Here is a 19,375-nt window from a genome sequence, read left to right as displayed (position 1 = left end):
TTATATGAATCAGGAAAGCAAGATGAAGGAAGCAAATTCCAAAGAACTGATGTTCGAGGAAAAAAACTAGACGAATAAGCATTTTTGGAGCACTTAGGAACAATCACAGAAAAAGAATGACTCTTAATTGAATGACGAGTAACACGAGAATGAATTTTAGTAGATGGCACAAGAGACGCTAGCTCTTTAGAGCATTATAGTATTTGTAGAAAAGAGAAAGGGCATCATTAGAAGATCCGCCCCAGATATGGCAACAGGATTCCATACAAGGTCGGATTTGAGATTAATAGAGATAGAGAATAGAATCCGAAGTAAGAAAATGACGAGCTCGATAAAGAGATGTAACCTTAGCAGATGCTAATTTTGCAACTGATTTGATATATGGTTTCCGAGAAAGATTGGAAATAAGAGTTAATCCTAGAAGATGAAGAGTAGATGACTCATTGAGTACATCACCGTTCATAAATATAGGAAGATCTAAATTATTGTGATAACGATTGGCTGAAAAAAATTGAGTTTTATCTGAATTAAAGTTCACCAGCCACTGTGAGCGTCATGCTCACAGTGGCTGGTTAACTTTAATTCAGATAAAACAAGAAATTCATGGAAAGAATCCCAGTCAGCTTTACTGTAGTTGTAAGAGGTTCGATAATAGGGGTATTCAGGTGATGAAGAAGAATAAGATATTAGATTTAGAGAGATCAAACTGTGATCAGAAGAACCTAAGGGTGAATGTGGAGAAACTGAGCACTGACTAGGATTAAAAACAAGACATAAGTCGAGTAGAGAAGGTAGATGATTCGGGTTGTCAGGAAAGCAAGTTTGAAAGTTGACTATTTGAGTTAGGGATTAAGAAAGGCAAAAGTTGCGGGCTTTAATGCCTGCAGAGTCACTGATACTAGAGCCAAGCCATTCAGAGTGGTGAGCATTAAAGTCACCGACAACAACTATATTAGCTGATGGATGATGCACAGATTTCTTTGTGATGGCCCTTGGGTAGTACTCTTTCGTCTTCCTGTCGACAAATGTGCTTCTTACATAACTTCGTGGATTCAGGCTGGCATGGAATCTTTTATTCACTCTCGACGATTCCTGGTCAAGCCTCACTCTCCCCCATGGTTTTTCTCACACTGTGCTACTGCGAATGCCAATCGAAACCGTTACTTCCATATTTATCAGCAAAACAATTCTCTAGAAAACAGACGTCTGTTTATTACTGCTAGAAACAATTGTAAAAAGGTTTTGTCTAATGCCAAAACCCGCTATTCTCTGGTCATGAAATCTCGTATCTCATCTCAAAAATTAGGCTCTCGTGACTTCTGGAGAATCTTTAATAATATCAATAATAGGGGCAAATCTATAATTCCACCTCTCTTGTATCATTCAGACTTTGTCACCTTACCAAAAGACTCCAGCATCTGTATCTAAAGTGATTTCCTGCCTACACTCTTCTACAGCTTGTGGCCCGGACAACATATCTGTTATTGTCTTGCAGAAGTGTTCTCCGGAGCTGTCGTCTATACTCTTAAAACTATTCAACAAGTGCTTATCAGAGTCTTGTTTTCCAGCCTGCTGGAAAGCGGCATCTGTTATTCCTATTTTCAAAAATTCTGGAGAGCGATATGATTCGTCTAACTACCATCCCATTAGTCTTCTTCCTATCATAAGCAAGGTTTTTGAATCTTTAATTAACAAACACTTCATTTCCCATCTTGAATCGAATAACTTACTTTCTCGTTCTTGTATAGCCTTATTCTTATATTTGATAAAAGCCAAAATATACATGAAAGACTTTTTTATTATGGTTTACAACAATATTATTATGGTTTTACTATTTTATTATGGTTTACAACATATATATATATATATATACATACATACATATATATATATATATATATATATGTATATATATATATATATATATATATATATATATATATTAACCCTCATTATTATATATATATATTATTATATTAACACATTAACCCTCGGAATTAGGGTTGGCATTCGGCATGCTGACCTAAAAATGTTTGAGGTTGGCAAAAAATTGCCGACCTCATTTCTATGTTTTAGGGTAAGACCTTTGTATCAAATAATTTTCGCTGACCTCATGCCGACCTCTAAAAGATTGAGGTCGGCAAATTATTGCTCATCTGACTTTTCCTAATGCCGGGGGTTGATGTTTTATTAATGCCGGGGGTTGATATATATATATATATATATATATATATATATATATATATATATATACACACACACATATACATATATATATATGTATATATATATATTTATATATATACATATATATATACAATTATAATTATGATTATAATTATAAATAATAATTGCATAACAATTGTTAATAATAATTATTTTTTACTTATATTTCACCAATAATATAGTAGATCAAAAGGGAGGGGATGGGTAGAACTAAGTACACAAAGCCAAATGTTAAAACGGTATCCAAAATTATAAAGCGCTAAAAGATCGGGGATAAAAAATTGGCAGGAATAGAAAGGTAATATTAAACAGTTAAGGAAATGTGAAAAATGTGTACACGGCATGGCCTAATTGAAGCTTAAAAACTATGTATATATGCGTGTGTGCATTACTTAGAACATAAACTAAACGTGCATGTACTAATCAACAAATAAATATAATCATTTAATAAAAAAAGTTATACATAAAAATATACGCATGCATTATATATACATATTCATAAAGGGACAATATATACTTGTTACATTAAATTTATACAATATATATTTTACAAACAGACAGCAATTTATATTTTTGCTTTCCACTTTATTAAAAAAAAAAACAATTAAAATACAAAAAATCATTCTTTTTAATGTCGACTTAAAACTGTTTTTTTTTTGCTTTACCTTATCCAATTTCGTTGCTAAAAATAACAACCAACCTGAAAACCACCCTGAAATAAAAATAGTATGCTAATTATTTAAAATATTAATTGTTTTTTGTTTTTTTCTATCTAAGTTTATTTTAATTTTCTATCTTTCAGTTTTGATTTCTTTGTTTTTGAAACTTTTTAATGTGATGTTTAATATATTAAAACTTGCTAACGGCCGTAACCAAGTTGTCTAAAATAAAATATTACTGTTTTTAAAATTTTTAAAAACAGTAATTATAAATTATAATTTTGCTTTATTTAAGATCCAACACAACATACTTTTAAAAAGCCTTTTTTCTGATACTATTAAGGGCCTGTTAAATGTTCAAGGGTCTTGGGGTACCAAAAAGTTCAACAACAAAAAAGTTGTTTTTAAGGACCACCCTAATGTGCATATTTCTCACCTATATGGTGTCAATATACACTATCAAATTTGTTTGCATTTTTGAACTTTTTGCAGTTTTTTTTTCATTGAAATACTTTTTTATTAGATACAATGAAAAGTTAGGTGCAGCACAAAAAGCTGGAGTTCTAAAGTCAGTGTTAGTTGGTGCTTCAATGGGACTTTTTCACATTGTTATTTTTGCATGTTATGCATTAGCATTTTGGTAAGTTCTCATATTATTTTTTAGTTTTTTGTTTGTTTTGTGTTATCAACAACTTAGACGTTTTTATTGTGATAACTTGGTTCAGGTTTTTAATTTTTAGTTTTTTGAGCAGTTTGTAATACTTTCCTAGATTACAGTGTTTGAAAATCCCAATGTTCTACTCCAAGTTATTCTTAAGCAGATTTTATATTTGATTTTATAACAAATAGTTAATTTTTTTTTTTAACTTTAAATCTTAGTTTTTTTTTAACTTTAAATCTTTACAAATTATTAATTATGAAGATTATTTCTACCAATAAAAAGTAATTAATAATTTATAAAAAGTAATTAATAATTTGTTTTAAGGTATGGTTCAAAATTAGTTGCAAGTCGTGAGATAACAGCTGGTGATTTAATGATAGTGTTTTTTTGTGTTATGATTGGTGCTGCTCAGATTGGTCAAGTTGCTCCAAATTTTGAAGCTGTCACAAGTGCTCGAGGAGCTGCATATATTGTATTTAAAATCTGTTCAAGGGTATTCTTTTTTATAAGTTGTTGTTATTTGTCTTAGTATTAAAAATAGTAAATTCTTGATTGTAAAAGAGTGCTTTTAAAAATTCAATCAAATTTTATTATCCACAATCTTAACTTGATATTTTGTGGAAGATTATTAATTTTGATAAGTTGATTGTTTGGAATAAGCATGTACAAAACTTGATTATAAATATAATGAATTGATAATAAGATTAATAAAGAGATACACTCTTAAAAATGGTGTAGTCTTTTTATCTACAATGTGTAGCCATTTTGCATACACTAAATGTTGAAGTTTCACTCACACACATTTTGTAGACAAAAAGTCAACATTTCCTGTAGTGTACATAAAAGCTTTTATAATATATTAGTTTTTGTATCAAGTACAAGTGTCAACTAATACAAAATATAAATATATAGCATCAAGCAATTGTACTAGCATGTGAGTATCTATCAATAAAATATAACCTGCCTCAACAAAAGATGCATTACATAAAGAATGAGCAACTAAATTTGAATAATGGAACTTTATATATTTTTTAGTTGTTACCCTAAAAGAGAGCAACAAACTAAAATATAACAGCAAACTCTTTAAAATGACTGATTATTAGTGATGTACCGATAAGGTACATCACTAATAATCAGTCATTTTAAAGTGTCATTTATCGGAAAAGGCCGATACTGATGCTGATACCGGTGAATTAACTAATTGTTAAAATTTTGAAAATATGAAACCATACAGCTTTAAATCATGTAATCTTTTTCATGGAATCAGTACTGGTAAACAAATACTTTGACTCAAATCAGAGCCAAACCATTATTTTAAAAAGTATTAGAAAAACTCAGTTAAAAAAAATATACATTTTTTAGTTTTTTTTACTATGAAAAGAAAACTTTCAAAAAATAAATACAATTTTCGAGGAACGCTTTTTATTTCAATTTTTTAATTCGTTTTATTTCAATTTTAAAAAGAAAATGGTACTATAATAAGCAGTTTACTTAGAATTTATTAATTTAATAGTAATTTAGATATCTAAACAACAATCATATGTAGTTTAGATATCTAAACTATTTTTAGATAATTAAGTCGTTTTTATAATTATTTTATTTTGTAAATAAAATAAAATAATTATAAAAACGACTATGTTTTTTATAAAAACATAGTCGTTTTTATAATTATTTATAAAAACTTATGTCCTATCCCCACCATGTCCCTGGTAGTACCTCCCTAAACTTGTTTCTCGACGTAGCGGCCTTGTTTGTCAAGGTTTGTGTTTCAGAGTTATAAAGTTGAGAGAGGGTTGTAACCATATCTAAAGTAGCCTCCTCAATTGCAGTGGCCTTGGGGAGGTGAATTAAAATAATACAAAAATAACAAATAAAAATATAGAAATATAGTAGGCTATACTTGAACACATATAGATAACAATGCTTAAATAGATTTCTTTTAAGTATAACAATAGAACAACTCAAAATAAAATTATTCTAAAAACAACACAATTGTAGTAAAAGTATAAGCTTATAAACATCATCTCTAGAATAAACAATATTGCCTGTAAACAAAGTCAAAATAAAAGTTTATCAAAAAAATTCTAAGTAATGCATAAAGTTTAGTTTATTTATTATTTAATTCTTATCATAATGCAGGATGAAAATATCAAAATGGCATCGGTTGGAAAGTTGGAAAATAAGGCTGATGCCGATACCAATTGTGCAATAAGTGGTCGATTAAGTCGATGCCGATTAATCGGTACATCACTACTAATTATACTTTTCACTAAAATATTTCACTTTTTTATTTTTTATTGCAAAATCCACATATTTTATCCAAAATTAATGCAAGTCAAAAATCAAATGAACATACAAAATCCAATAGAAAGCTAATATTGCTATCAAAAAGAAATAATATAATATCTTGGTTAAAATGCTAACTTTAACTTGATAAAGAAGTGATTTGCCATTTTAAAAGAATCAGCATCTTCAATCAATATAGCTTTTAAATTCACTTTGATGTAGATTGCTGATACAAGTATTAAAATCAATGGATGTATGCACCAATCTTGATTTAAAACTTAAACAGCGGTATAAGCTGTCATATCTAATAAAAATAATATTAGCATTAGTTTTAACCCTAGCATTTAGGATAGCTTCATACTTCCACACTTTTGCTGTGTCTAATTTATTTGAATGTCTACATTAAGTTGGGTAATTCTGTGAAACTTTATGAGGTACTTTGATTTTAATAATTTTTTGTTTTATACAGCCTTACTTTTGTCAAATTTAAAATTTAGTTAAATCAGATTAAACACAGCATAAGAACAACTGTACAAAGATATAATAAAAATATTTGGTTTGGAAAGGGTTCAATAGAGCAGCTATATAAATCCTGAATTGGATAAATTATTATTTTTAAATTCAGTAAAGAAAAATGTTTGAAAACTATTTTAAGTCATAAGAAATACATCAAACCTGTACAAAAGAAATACAAAACTAAATAATTTTTTCAAGTTCAACAATAAAACACGACCATGCTGCTTTACTAGACTTTTCTTTTTTTACTCTCGGTCGAAATGGCATTAAATAAAGAAATACTTTATAAGATATCATTGTTTTTTTCGTCAATAAAAAAAGCTTTTTTCATTACTTGTTGTAACAATAGCAGCAACCATTACCTTTAACTTAGCAAAAACATTTAAAAAAACTTATTTTATTTTAATATCTTCATTAAATTTTTAATAGCACTAATATAATTTAACTATTTTTTAAAATTTCCATCTTTGTCAGAAGCAGTAACTGCTAAAGAAAGTTGCAAAATTTTATCTCTGCATAAAGATCATTAATTAAGAATGTCATTAAGCTCTCCAACCAAAAAAGCAAAGTCTTGTTGTATCTAAATAGAAACACAAGTTAAAACAAATCTTGGATATAACTTCAAAAAACACATGCAAATATAATCACAATATGCATATATATATATATATATATATATATATATATATATATATATATATATATATATATATATATATATATTTGTTATTCACCTCCGAGAAGGCCTAGAAGGCCACTACAGATGAGGAGGCTACTTAACAGTGGTTATAACCCTCTCTCAACTCTATAACTCTTATATATATATATATATATATATATATATATATATATATATATATATATATATATATATATATATATATATATATATATATATATATATATATATATATATATATATATATATATATATATATATATATATATATATATATATATATATATATATGTATATGTATATATATATATATACACACACAGTATCGGACAAAACGAGTGCAACCAAATAATGCTAATTTAGTTTCTTTATATAAAAGTGCAGCATTTTTTCAATTAAGAGAAATAATTATGTAACTGTTTAGAGACAAAGTTCTTCAAGTTTTATTCATCACAAAGTTCATTATTTGTAAACGAAAATTAATAAATTAATCAAAAGTATTAAAAAAAGTTGATTTCCTTCTGAACAAAACAAGTGCAACTCGACAAAATGTTGACCAAGCTGTATTACGCTATCAATATTTCGTGACGAATCCTTTTTTGTTGATCACAGCCTTGCATCTTCGAGGCATAGATTCGATCAGGTGATCAATGAAACTTTGTGGATTCGCTGCCCTGGCTTTTTGGATTTGTTCAAACAGTTGATCCTTATTATGAACACCTTCATGATTAATTCTGCGGTTGACGATTTCCCACAGGTTCTCAATAGGGTTGAGATCAGGAGATTGAGGCGGCCAATCCATCACCGAAAGGTGGTTGTCTTGAAACCACTGCTTGAATACTTTTGCAGTGTGTTTCGGATCGTTGTCTTACTGAAAAACCCATTTTATTGGCATATTCCATTCAGCATGAGGTAACATAACATCTTTCAGGATATTTTTATACATGAAACGGACCATTATTCCATCATTTCGATGTATTGGACCTAGGCCGTTAGCAGAAAAACACCCCCAGACCATTACATTGCCTCCACCATGCTTCACGGCCTTATGGCAGTAACATAAATCGAGGCGTTTTCGGCCGGTCGACGTACACGGCAAATGCCATCGCTCTCAATGATGTTGAACTTCGATTCATCACTGAAATTTTCTTTCTTAGTTCCAATCCAAGACTGTCGGAGCCATTTTTGCACTTGAAGTCATAAAAATACTAAAAATAAATAATCACGCTTCTTAAGGCTTACCGTGTTACATTTACCTTGTGATGATACTATAATGCTCTGTGGAACACAACCTCTTGGTTGGATGTGGACTGTATTGATGTAATGAAACACTTGTTGTATTTCACTTCTTGTATTGATGTTCTTTGATAAAACACTTTGATAAAACTCACTTCGATAAACTGTCTTGATAATACTGACTGATTGACTTCCATATACTGACTGAATTACATGTCGATTTACATGTCTCTTATATAGTAAAATGAACCTGTGTGAACCTGTTCTGGAAGATTCTAGATGCTTCTTTTCGATGCTTCTGGAAGCTTATGGATGCGTCTGGATGCTTCTGAATGTTTCTTGATACTTCTGGATGCTACTGGATGCTTCCAGATGCTTCTTCTGGAAACTTCTGGAAGCTTCTGCATGCTTCTGGAAACTTCTGGATACTTCCTTTAATTATTAAAAAACTTCCGTGGCGTTGAAACGGACCAGACTTAAGAAAATGAAACAAACCAAAAAAGTTGCACTTGTTTTGTCCGCTGCAAAATGGCACTTGTCAACGAAATTCTGTCTGTGTGCTGTCACCTGTCAGCTGATTGCTCATGTCATGGCATGCTATGACTCCAGACTCCTGAACTGTTTGCTGTGGTAGTATAGTTCGTTTTGTTTTTAAGACATGTAAAATTAGGAACACTTTTTAGCATTGTTCGATGTTGGTTGCAAATGTTTTGTCCTATACTGTATATATATACATATATATATATATATATACATATATATATATATATATATATATATATATATATATATATATATATATATATATATATATATATATATATATATATATATATATATATATATATAAAATTATGTTAGTGTATTCTACAAACAGAGTGCTCAATGTTCTAAAAGAACAGAGCAATAATAAATTAGTAAAAACACTTATCTAATTTTTGATTAACACTGTGTTTCACCATCAGTAGGTTCATCAGAAAGAATTCTTCCTGATGAACCTACTGATGGTGAAACACAGTGTTGAAATAATCAAAAATTAGATTAGTGTTTTTACTAATTTATATGCAAGTTATTGTTACATTAAACTTTTGTATAAACTTTCTATAAAAGAATGGTATCAAATGTTTTTGGATATGAATAAAACTGCAAGTTATTTATTTAAATATTTAGCAATTTCAAAATTCTTTTCTTTTATTTTGGTTTCAAATTTAAATTAGTTATTATATATATATATATATATATATATATATATTATATATATATATATATATATATATATATATATATATATATATATATATATATATATATATATATATATATATATATATATATATATATATATATATATATAAATATATATATATATATAAATATATATATAAATATGTATAATGTATATCTTTATATATATATATATATAAAATAACTAATATAACTAATATAAGCTACATTTTATTATATAATTAAAATATTCGAAGACAATGCATACAGATATAATTTTCACAAATTCGCAACTTCCATAAGATTTCGACAACTCACACTATACTTCTTTGAATTGGTGTATCTAACAAGTTTAGCACTGGTAATGAGTCATGCAGTACTTCAGTTTGAGGGTACAATAAACTAATTGTAGGTATAGTTACACATGACTGTACCACTGCATTATAAGTTTTCTTTGACCCATTTTACAACCTAAATTCAACTTAGTTCAATCAGATCTATTTCATTTAGTAGAACAAAAGAATCTAAGGCAATTGTTGTTTATAAAATCAATCATACAAATTGTTTTAAAAGGTTTAGATTTATCATAAAAAATACATACTTTTTATATTTAAAAAAAAATAAAAATGTATTTTATAATTTTATTATTTATATAATAATATAATTGCTATGGAATTGAAAAGCAGATCATGTATTTTAACAATAGTAATAGGTTTATTCTGAATTTCAATAGTATACAATTGCAATATATAATAAATTAATTATTAATATAAATATTATGTTTTAAAATAATATTTGTATTAATTATTAATAAATAGTATTTTAAATATATATTTAGGTACCAACTATTGACTGCTTATCAGATGAAGGATATGTTCTTGATAATTGTGCTGGGGAAGTATTATTTTCAAATGTTCATTTTAATTATCCATCAAGACCAGATGTAAAAGTAAGTAATTTTATTAGTGTTGTGAACCAAACTAAAATTAGTTACTAAGTTAACTAAAAAAATCTAACTTTTTGATTCAACTAAAGTTAGTCAAATAACTTTTTAGTTTGAATAAATTAGATCACTAATGTTTTAGTGTGACTAAAATTAGTTAACTAACTTTTTAGTTTGACTAACATTTGTTGAATAACTTATTAGTTTGATTAAAGTTATCTGACTAACTGAAGCTGACTAGCTAAATACGCAGTTTGATTAAATTATAAGTATGATTTAAATTAGTTATAGTTTAACTAAAAAAATATCTTATGATTATGCTGAAAATATTTATGAATAATTAATAATTAAATATGTTGTCAGCATGTATGAAATATTCACTAAAATATTATTGTTAATAGCAAGTTCATTTTAGTGAATATGTCTCTTGCTTAGGTAAATATCCCAAATAAATGATAACTTATCATAAAAGCTTTTTTGCAGAACAATTTTGAAATTTCTTTCAAAAGACCTCTGGTAGGTGTTAAAACTTACATAAATTTATTTAGTTTTACCCTCATAAAAATGGCTTTATTTAACAATAACAAAATGATGTCTAAAGATGGTAAAAGTTAAGCAAGAATAAATTTTTATTATTTATGTATTTTTTAATTAAAAATAAATAACTTTTCCAAATATTAGTTTGTGAAGCAAAATTCTCTAGAACAAGTTAATTTGGTATTCTGCCTAAATTAACAAAGTTTTTTAACTGAACTTTCTTCTCATTAAATATTAGTCTAAAATCTTCAATTCCTACTATGGAATTAAAATAAAAAATAGTTTAATTTGGTTTACAAATTGTATTATAGTATTGTATTTTTAGGCATTTTTAGGCAAACTGGTTAGCATTCAGTGTATAAGTTCCCTCAAGTGTTCAGGAGTAGCAAGTTGACTCCATACCAGCTTATTTCTCCTTGTAGATTAATGGCAGATAAGCTTCTTAATTTTTGGCCGCCATTTTCAAGATAATTTTTGCAAATTTCAATAGGATTGAGTTTGGATGATTTACCAGACCAGGGGGTTATAACCTTAAATCTCATTTTCATGTAACCAACTGCTTACCAGCTTAATCTTATGAAAGGGGACTCTGTCCTGTTAAAACTTGTTGGTATATATATATCATTATTATTCATATATATACATCATTGTTATTATCATATATATACATCTATATATAAATATATGTACATTATATTATTATATATATATAAGTCATTATTATTCATATATATATATATATATATATATATATCATTATTATTCAAATATATACATTATTATGCTCATAATTATTTCAAGTTTTTTTTAAGTATTCCATGCAACTATGTGTTATTAAAATGCGCAGCAATAACAGTGTCACTCCTTGTTCTTATAGAACATATTTCTGTTGGCAAGGTGTTCGCACCAGTTACTAGTTTATCACATCAGATTTTTATTAACTGACATATATCAACAGAATTTTTTATGGATAGGCCTAGTGAGTGTTTATTTACTCATTTGTTTAGTCATATTTCGATTGGAGTGTACATTTATTGATTTACTTTCATAAATGAGTTAGAGAAAAGCATCTTTGAGTCAATTGAGTCACGATGTCATTGAGTCACGAGAAAGCAGTTGCTTGCAGCCTTGTTGGAAGTCAATCGGAATTAAAAAAAAAGTTTATGTGAAATCAGTATATATTTTTTATATTTTTAAAGTTTTAACAAGTTTTTTCTTTTAAATTTTTAAATCTTGCTTTTTATAAATTTTTCAAATAAGCCAAAGTGGTTTTTATGTAGGAAAATGCAATAAGATTTCTTATTTAAATTAGTTTAGTGCTGATTTCTTGTATGTAAAAACAATATTCACCCTAGCTATAACCAATTACTTAATTTTAATTTACAATTTTAGTCTAATTTAGTTCTGGATTATTTTTTCCTATAGAAAATATAGTTATTATTAAGTAATTAATATCTAAACTAAGTTTGTTTATAGTTTGTTATAGCCAGGGATTATCTTATTCTGGATATTTCCAGAATTCTGAAAATATTTTTCAACTTTTAGTTTTTCCGGATATCAAAAATATTTTTTATACATACAAGTTTAGGTATATATTTTTGTAATATATTTGTTTTTCAAGCTTTTCCACTCATCACTCATAGAAAAATTATGAAAAGTTTGAAAAAACGTTAAAAGCAACTAAGGTAAAAGCAAAATTAAAAGGAAAATAAGGGAAATCATATTTAAGATTTTTTCGTACATTTTATCCAAACAATTTTCCGGACTTTTAAAATATGATCTGATGATCTATGGCTATTGTGCATTAAGTTAAACTATTTATGAGTAGTTTTTTTTTGCATAGATGTTACAATAACATTAAATTTTTGTGTTTCATTTATTCACTATTTATTTTCATTTTTTCACTTTTATAACAATCAAATTAATAGAAGTCTGATGTGCCTTCTTTTTATACAACTAACATTTTGTGTAAAATACATAGAACATGTTATTAACTAATGTAATAATGAAGATATTAGGGTGATAATGAAATAAAAATTTAAAAATAAGAAAAAGTTTTGTAATAATAACTACAATAAAACTTCATCAAATATCATTATTTATTCATTTAGTATGTTTTAGATAGTGTTTTTGAAAGCATGTTTCTAATATTTTTTTGGATTCAATCAATTCCAATACTTATTTGGAGGAATCAATAAATTTTAGATTTGTCTTTATTTATTTTTTTTAATGGTTTTGAATTGTTGTTTTTATATTATTGTATATTAACAACAATTTTTACTAGAAAACAACAACTAATATCTTTTGTTAAGGATTGTCCATAAATTATGTAATGCAATATTTGACACCCTTGTCCCCCCTCCTTCCCTCATAACAACCATGTAACTTTTTAGTAACAAGATGTGTTCAAATGGTAACAAAACCACTACCCCCCCCCCCTTTGATGATTTGTGATGTAGTTTGTGGATGTCCACTAATAAATACAATTTATTTTTGCTTATGTTAATAAAATAGCATGTAAAAGTAACTTTTAGTAAATGACCGAGGCTGGTATTTGACTGTGGCCAAGGCTGGTTTCTAAGGGGTTGCATAAACATTGGTGCATATTGACTTGTTTTTATATATCATATCAATATGCACCAATGTTTATATAGGCCCAGCCATAAACCCGGCTTTGACTCAAGTAAAATGCCAGCCCTGGTTGTTTACTAGTAACATTGTAAATAGGTAACATTTTTAAAAAGAAGTAAACTTATAATAAAAGTTTCATAATTTGATATTTTATCTTTTTATTATTATTATTTTTTATATATCTAGATTCTTCAAGGTTTTAATTTAAAAATAAATTCTGGAACTACTGTGGCATTAGTTGGAGAATCTGGATGTGGTAAAAGCACTATTGTAAAACTTTTACAACGGTTTTATGATACTCTAGAAGGATCTGTAAGCCATTACTTTTTTTAATTATTTCTATATTAATGTCAATTGAACATTTTAGGAAATCATGTTTGTGCACTTATTCACTTATTTTGTGAATTGAATAAAACTTTTACAATGGTTTTATGATACTCTAGAAGGATCTGTAAGCCATTGCTTTTTTTAATTATTTCTATATTAATGTCAATTGAACATTTTAGGAACACATGTTTGTGCACTTATTCACTTATTTTAAGCAATTAAAACTTATCCTGACATTAAAGCCTATTTATTCAAGTCACACCAGTGTGAAGTAAAAGCCTTCCCAGGAAACGCATGTGGTTTTTTGTCTTGTATGTCCACGCATGAGTATTTTATTTTAGGCAATTTGGTCACGGCTGTTTGCAAGTTTTGCAGTGTTGTAGAAAAAACTAAGTTTCAAAAACAAAGAAACCAAAACTAACAAAATAGGAAATTAAAATAAATTAAAATAGAAAGAAAAAAAATGTATAGTTTAAATTATTTGTGTACTGTTTTTATTTATGTTTCTCTTATATTATTTAAGCCTTTCAGTGTATGTTCTAAGTAAAGCGCACACACATATATAAATAGTTTTTAGGCTTTATTTAGGCCATGTCTTCTATACAATTTTCACATAGCCCTAGTTGTTTCCTATTACCTTTCTATTCCTGTACTTTTTTTACCCACAATCTTTTAGCACTTTGTAGCTTTAGATACCTGTTCCTTTTTAACTGTGCACTTAGTTCTGACCGCTGACTGTTATTGATGAACATTTGTTAATAATTATTATTAATTGTTATGCAATTATTATTATTAATTATTAATAATTGTTTACATATATTTCACCAATAACATAGTAGACCAAAAGGGAGCGGTCGGGTAAAAAACTAAAAAAACTTGTGAAGTGGTGGGATCAGGCTACAGACATTCTGAGTACAAAGTAAACACCCTATACAAGTAAGCTAAACTTGCGCATACTTATTAACAAATAAATCTAATGATATAATAAAAAAAGTTACACATAAAAGTATACGCATGCATTACATAGATGTATTCACATTTTTTTTTTTTTTTTTTTTATTCTGATTCACTCCCAACAAGGCTGCAAGCAACCACTATTAAGTTGGGAGTTACTAGAAAAAAAGAATAAAATTATAAAGCAAAGAAATAGTTGACAGAAGACTTGAAAAGTTTAAGGTTATATGAGTCAGAAAAACATGAAGATGGGAGAGAGTTCCAAAGGGTTGAAGTGCGAGGGAAAAAACTAGACAATTGAAAGTTTTTAGAGCATGCAGGGACAGATACAGTAAAAGAATGAGACTTATATAGGTACAATATATACTTGTTACATTAAAATTATTCAAATATATTTTACAAACAAATAGCAATTTAATATTTAATATTTTCGATCTCCTCTTTAAAAATAAAATAGATAAATTGGAATTGGAAAATCATTCTTTTTAATGTCGACTTAAAACTTTTTTTTTGCTTTGCCTCATCTAATTTCCTTGCAGAAAATAACAGCCATCCTAAAGAAACGAAAATAAAAACAGTACACAAGTATTTCAACTTCCCTTTTGTTAGTTTTTCCATAACGCCTAATTTAATAAAACTTGCAAATGGCCATGACCAAGTTGTCTAAAATAAAATACTCATGCATGGACATACAAAACAAAAAGCCGCCGCACTCGTTTCCTGGGAAGGATTAAATTGTGTTTCCGCATCAATCAGCATTGTGTAGTTCTTAAAATTTAATCCTGATCTGCATTACTTACTCTGCTTTTTTATTTTGTCTAATCTCTGACCTTTACTTGTATTCAATTAGTCTTAACTATCTTTTTTGACCATCTCTCAAATAGCTCTCATTTCTCTTTTATATTATTATCAGTTTAATCATCACCTTTCAACCTTTCAATGTGATTAGTGTCTATTATATAGCCATAATAATAATTTATTAAATCCTTTAAGAGTGCTACTTTCTTACTTTTGGTTATGTTATTTTTTTTAATTATTAAATTTTTTTTTTTTGAAATACATTATTTTATATTTAATAAAATTTCATGTTTAAGATTATGATTGATGGAGTAGATATTAGGAGTTTGAATTTAAAAAATATGCGCACAAATATTGGTGTAGTAAGCCAGGAGCCAATTCTTTTTGACATGAGTATTGCTGAAAATATAAGTTTTGGAGCTGTTCATGAAGTATCACAATCAGACATAGAAAAAGCAGCAAGAAACGCAAATGCACATGATTTTATCTCTGCTTTACCTAAGGTAGAGATGTTTTCATTAAATTTAAAAAAATGTTATCACATAAATATCTATTGGTTAAATTTTATTAGTTTTTTAAATTAATAAAAATATTTTTTTTGGAATACATTATTTATATTTAAAATATAATCAATAGTATATATATATATATATATATATATATATATATATATATATATATATATATATATATATATATATATATATTTATTTATTTATTTATAAATCTTTGCTTTAAAAAAGATTTATAAATAAATAAATTTAAAAAATTTATAAAAGATTGCTGAAAATGCATGCAAACATTTATGTATGGAAAAGTCAGTGTTACTCCCAATGTTTTGTGGCAGATAGAGGTTGTTGATACCATGAAGAATACGGAGAGATATTTTAAAAAGTAATTGAATAAAAGATTGTTGATAGGTGGTGGTCTTTGCAGTGTTCAGAGCAAATGAGAATCTGTTTGGATTTCTGTTGTTGGTGTAAGCTAACATAGTGGTTATAGGGTGAGTCAGCAAGGACTCCGGCTTCAATACATTTCTAGTCAATGGTGAGATCATTAGTTTTAACTCTTTGACAATGTTTAGATAAGTAAGCTGCAATCCAGGAAGTGAGCCAGCTAGGTAGAATATTAATTAACTTTAACAGTAACTTGTCATGACTGACAAGATCTAAAATCAAAGAATATTGCAAAAATTGGTTTGTTATTATCTTTAGCATAACTCCAGTCCTCTATAATTTGAATAATAGCATCCAACAACGTACAACGTCCTGAAAGAAAACCAAGCTGTTTGTTTGAGACCCATATGTGCTTGGTGTGATGGATAATGAAACTGGTAATGCATTCAAAAACTTTGCATAATGCAGAATTAATGGCAATCGGGCAGCAGTTGTTAGATGAGAGCTGGTTAGATATTTTAGAAATCAGTATTATGTTTGCTGATTTCGATTGGTCAGGTAGGTAACTGTTTTCTATGAGGTGATTAAATAGGATACAGTTGTTGGGGCAATTTCAAGGCAAGCAGATTTGAGTAAAAGCAGAGAAAGATCATCTGGTCCTGAGGATCCTATCTTTAGTTTGTTGAGTTGGTTGAAAATGCTATTAAGTGTAAAAATGGGGGTAATAGGTGATTATTTTCGGTTGATGAAGAATGAGAGGTTAGGTTGTTTCTTACCGATCCAAACATGCATGTATTATAACATGTATTGTATGTTTTTTTTTTTTTTGTAATAAATAAAACTTATGTATGATTTTTTTTTATCAAAAAAAAAATTCTCTCAAATGAATTTATAATTATTGAAAGCAAGCTTTAAAATTCTTTTTAATTTTTCAAATTTTGTTTTTTTAATTTGATATTTTAATTCAAGATTATTGGAATAAGAGAATTTTATGACTAAAATTTTCTAGTTCAAAGAAATTTCTTTTTAAAATAATTTCCTGAAAACAATTTGCATATTTGTAGAAAAAGTTTCATCTTGATAATGCTATAAATAAAATATATAAAAAAATAGAAAAAATAGTATCGCATTTATCATATTCTTTTCGAAATTTCTTGTTGAAATAATTTTTAGTTAAAAGCTTATTATGTGTTAACATAAAAGATATTAATAGAAACATTTGAATTGGTAACTTTCGCAAGTAAATGTCTTGAGCATATTAAGTATATTTTATAGTTGAGTAACTTAACTGTAGTTACTTAACTGGTTGCTTTGATTTAGTTTTGAGGTAAATTTTTTGTTACCTATGAAGCCATTAAGTAAATCACACTAAATTTAACTTTAAAATTGAAGTAAGATATTATTGGCTTCCATGCAGAGATATAAAGTAAATAAAATTCAAAAGCGCTGTATGTCAAATGAAAATCTCTGTGCAGGAGAGCAAATGATCATACCTCTATTTAATTAAATATATACAGGCCTTGGCGGGAGTAAAGGAGCACGAGAGCGCAGGAAAACAAACATGGCGAACCATGTGAGCTCCTCTAAACTATTTTTTACGAGGGCTGTTTATTTATATGAAAATTGCTTATTAAATACAAAATTTGGTTTTATACTTGTTGCAAGCATATGTTTACAACGTTAATGTCACAATAATATACACATAGCAAGCGTCATTTATTGCGACGTGAAAAATTCTTTAGACGTAAAATTGTTTTTACATAAACTGCCTATTTATCATCCAATTAAATAAATTTTTTTGGCTTTGCATTTTTCATTTTTAGTTACAATGATAATTATACTTTTGAGAGAAAAAAAAAAACTTTTGCAAGAGCTGTAAATTGCTTCGATAAAATGTTTAAGGGGAGTGTGGGCGGGAGCGATATATATATATATATATATATATATATATATATATATATATATATATATATATATATATATATATATATATATATATATATATATATATATATATATATATATATATATATATATATACACACACACACTCACACACACATATATATAAAGAGCTGCATGGTAGTCAGAAAATTTCATCCATAAAGAGGACGCTAATAAAACAGAGCAGAAAAGATTAAAAACTTGAATAAAGTTCTTTTTTTTTAAAATGAAAAATTGCTTGTCCAAACCAAACCCTCAGTCGATGTAGCGGCACTCCCTTGTAGCAGCAGGCTATAAGATAATCTATGTAGTAGCACTCCCTTGTAGTAGCAGGCTATAAGATAGTCGATTTAGCAGCACTTCCTTGTAGCAGCAGGCTATAATATAGACAATGTAGCAATATTTCCTTGTAGCAGCAGGCTATAAGATAGTCAATGTAACAACACTCCACGCATATTTTACAGTATAAAAACAAAAATAAAATTCTGAATATTTTTAGTCTTTGAATTTGTGTTTTTGTGGTTTTTTGAAAAAACAATGAATTTAATTAGTTTCCTCAATTAAATTAATGCGTTTTGGCATAATCTGACGTTAATTTTGTCTTGTTAGATGTCATAGAATAGTTAAGTGCAGATCTTTACTAAAGGTATATATATATATATATATATATATATATATATATATATATATATATATATATATATATATATATATATATATATATATATATATACATTTCAACATCTTCATTTCCAACAAGGCTGCAAGCAACCACTATTAGAGTTGGAAGTTTCTGGAAGAGAAAAGAAAAGGCTTACAGACAAGATAACAATTATTATTAATAATAAAAACCCTAAA

General features: G+C 27.4%; 1 protein-coding gene across 2 annotated transcripts in view; it reads left to right on the top strand.

The window, feature by feature from the left end:
• The window catches only part of LOC100213972 (ATP-dependent translocase ABCB1), a 100,876-nt gene that overhangs the window by 44,545 nt on the left and 36,956 nt on the right, over positions 1-19,375 (top strand). For both annotated transcript variants that reach the window (XM_065799058.1, XM_065799059.1), the window contains exons 5-9: positions 3,409-3,525; positions 3,871-4,039; positions 10,326-10,436; positions 13,785-13,910; positions 15,974-16,180. In XM_065799058.1, coding sequence (XP_065655130.1) covers positions 3,409-3,525; positions 3,871-4,039; positions 10,326-10,436; positions 13,785-13,910; positions 15,974-16,180 — 730 coding nt within the window. The remainder of the gene's footprint in view (positions 1-3,408; positions 3,526-3,870; positions 4,040-10,325; positions 10,437-13,784; positions 13,911-15,973; positions 16,181-19,375) is intronic.

This window comes from Hydra vulgaris, chromosome 06, assembly GCF_038396675.1.
Source record: "Hydra vulgaris chromosome 06, alternate assembly HydraT2T_AEP".
Lineage (NCBI taxonomy): Eukaryota > Metazoa > Cnidaria > Hydrozoa > Anthoathecata > Hydridae > Hydra > Hydra vulgaris.
This window is presented reverse-complemented; position numbering and strand designations above follow the sequence as displayed.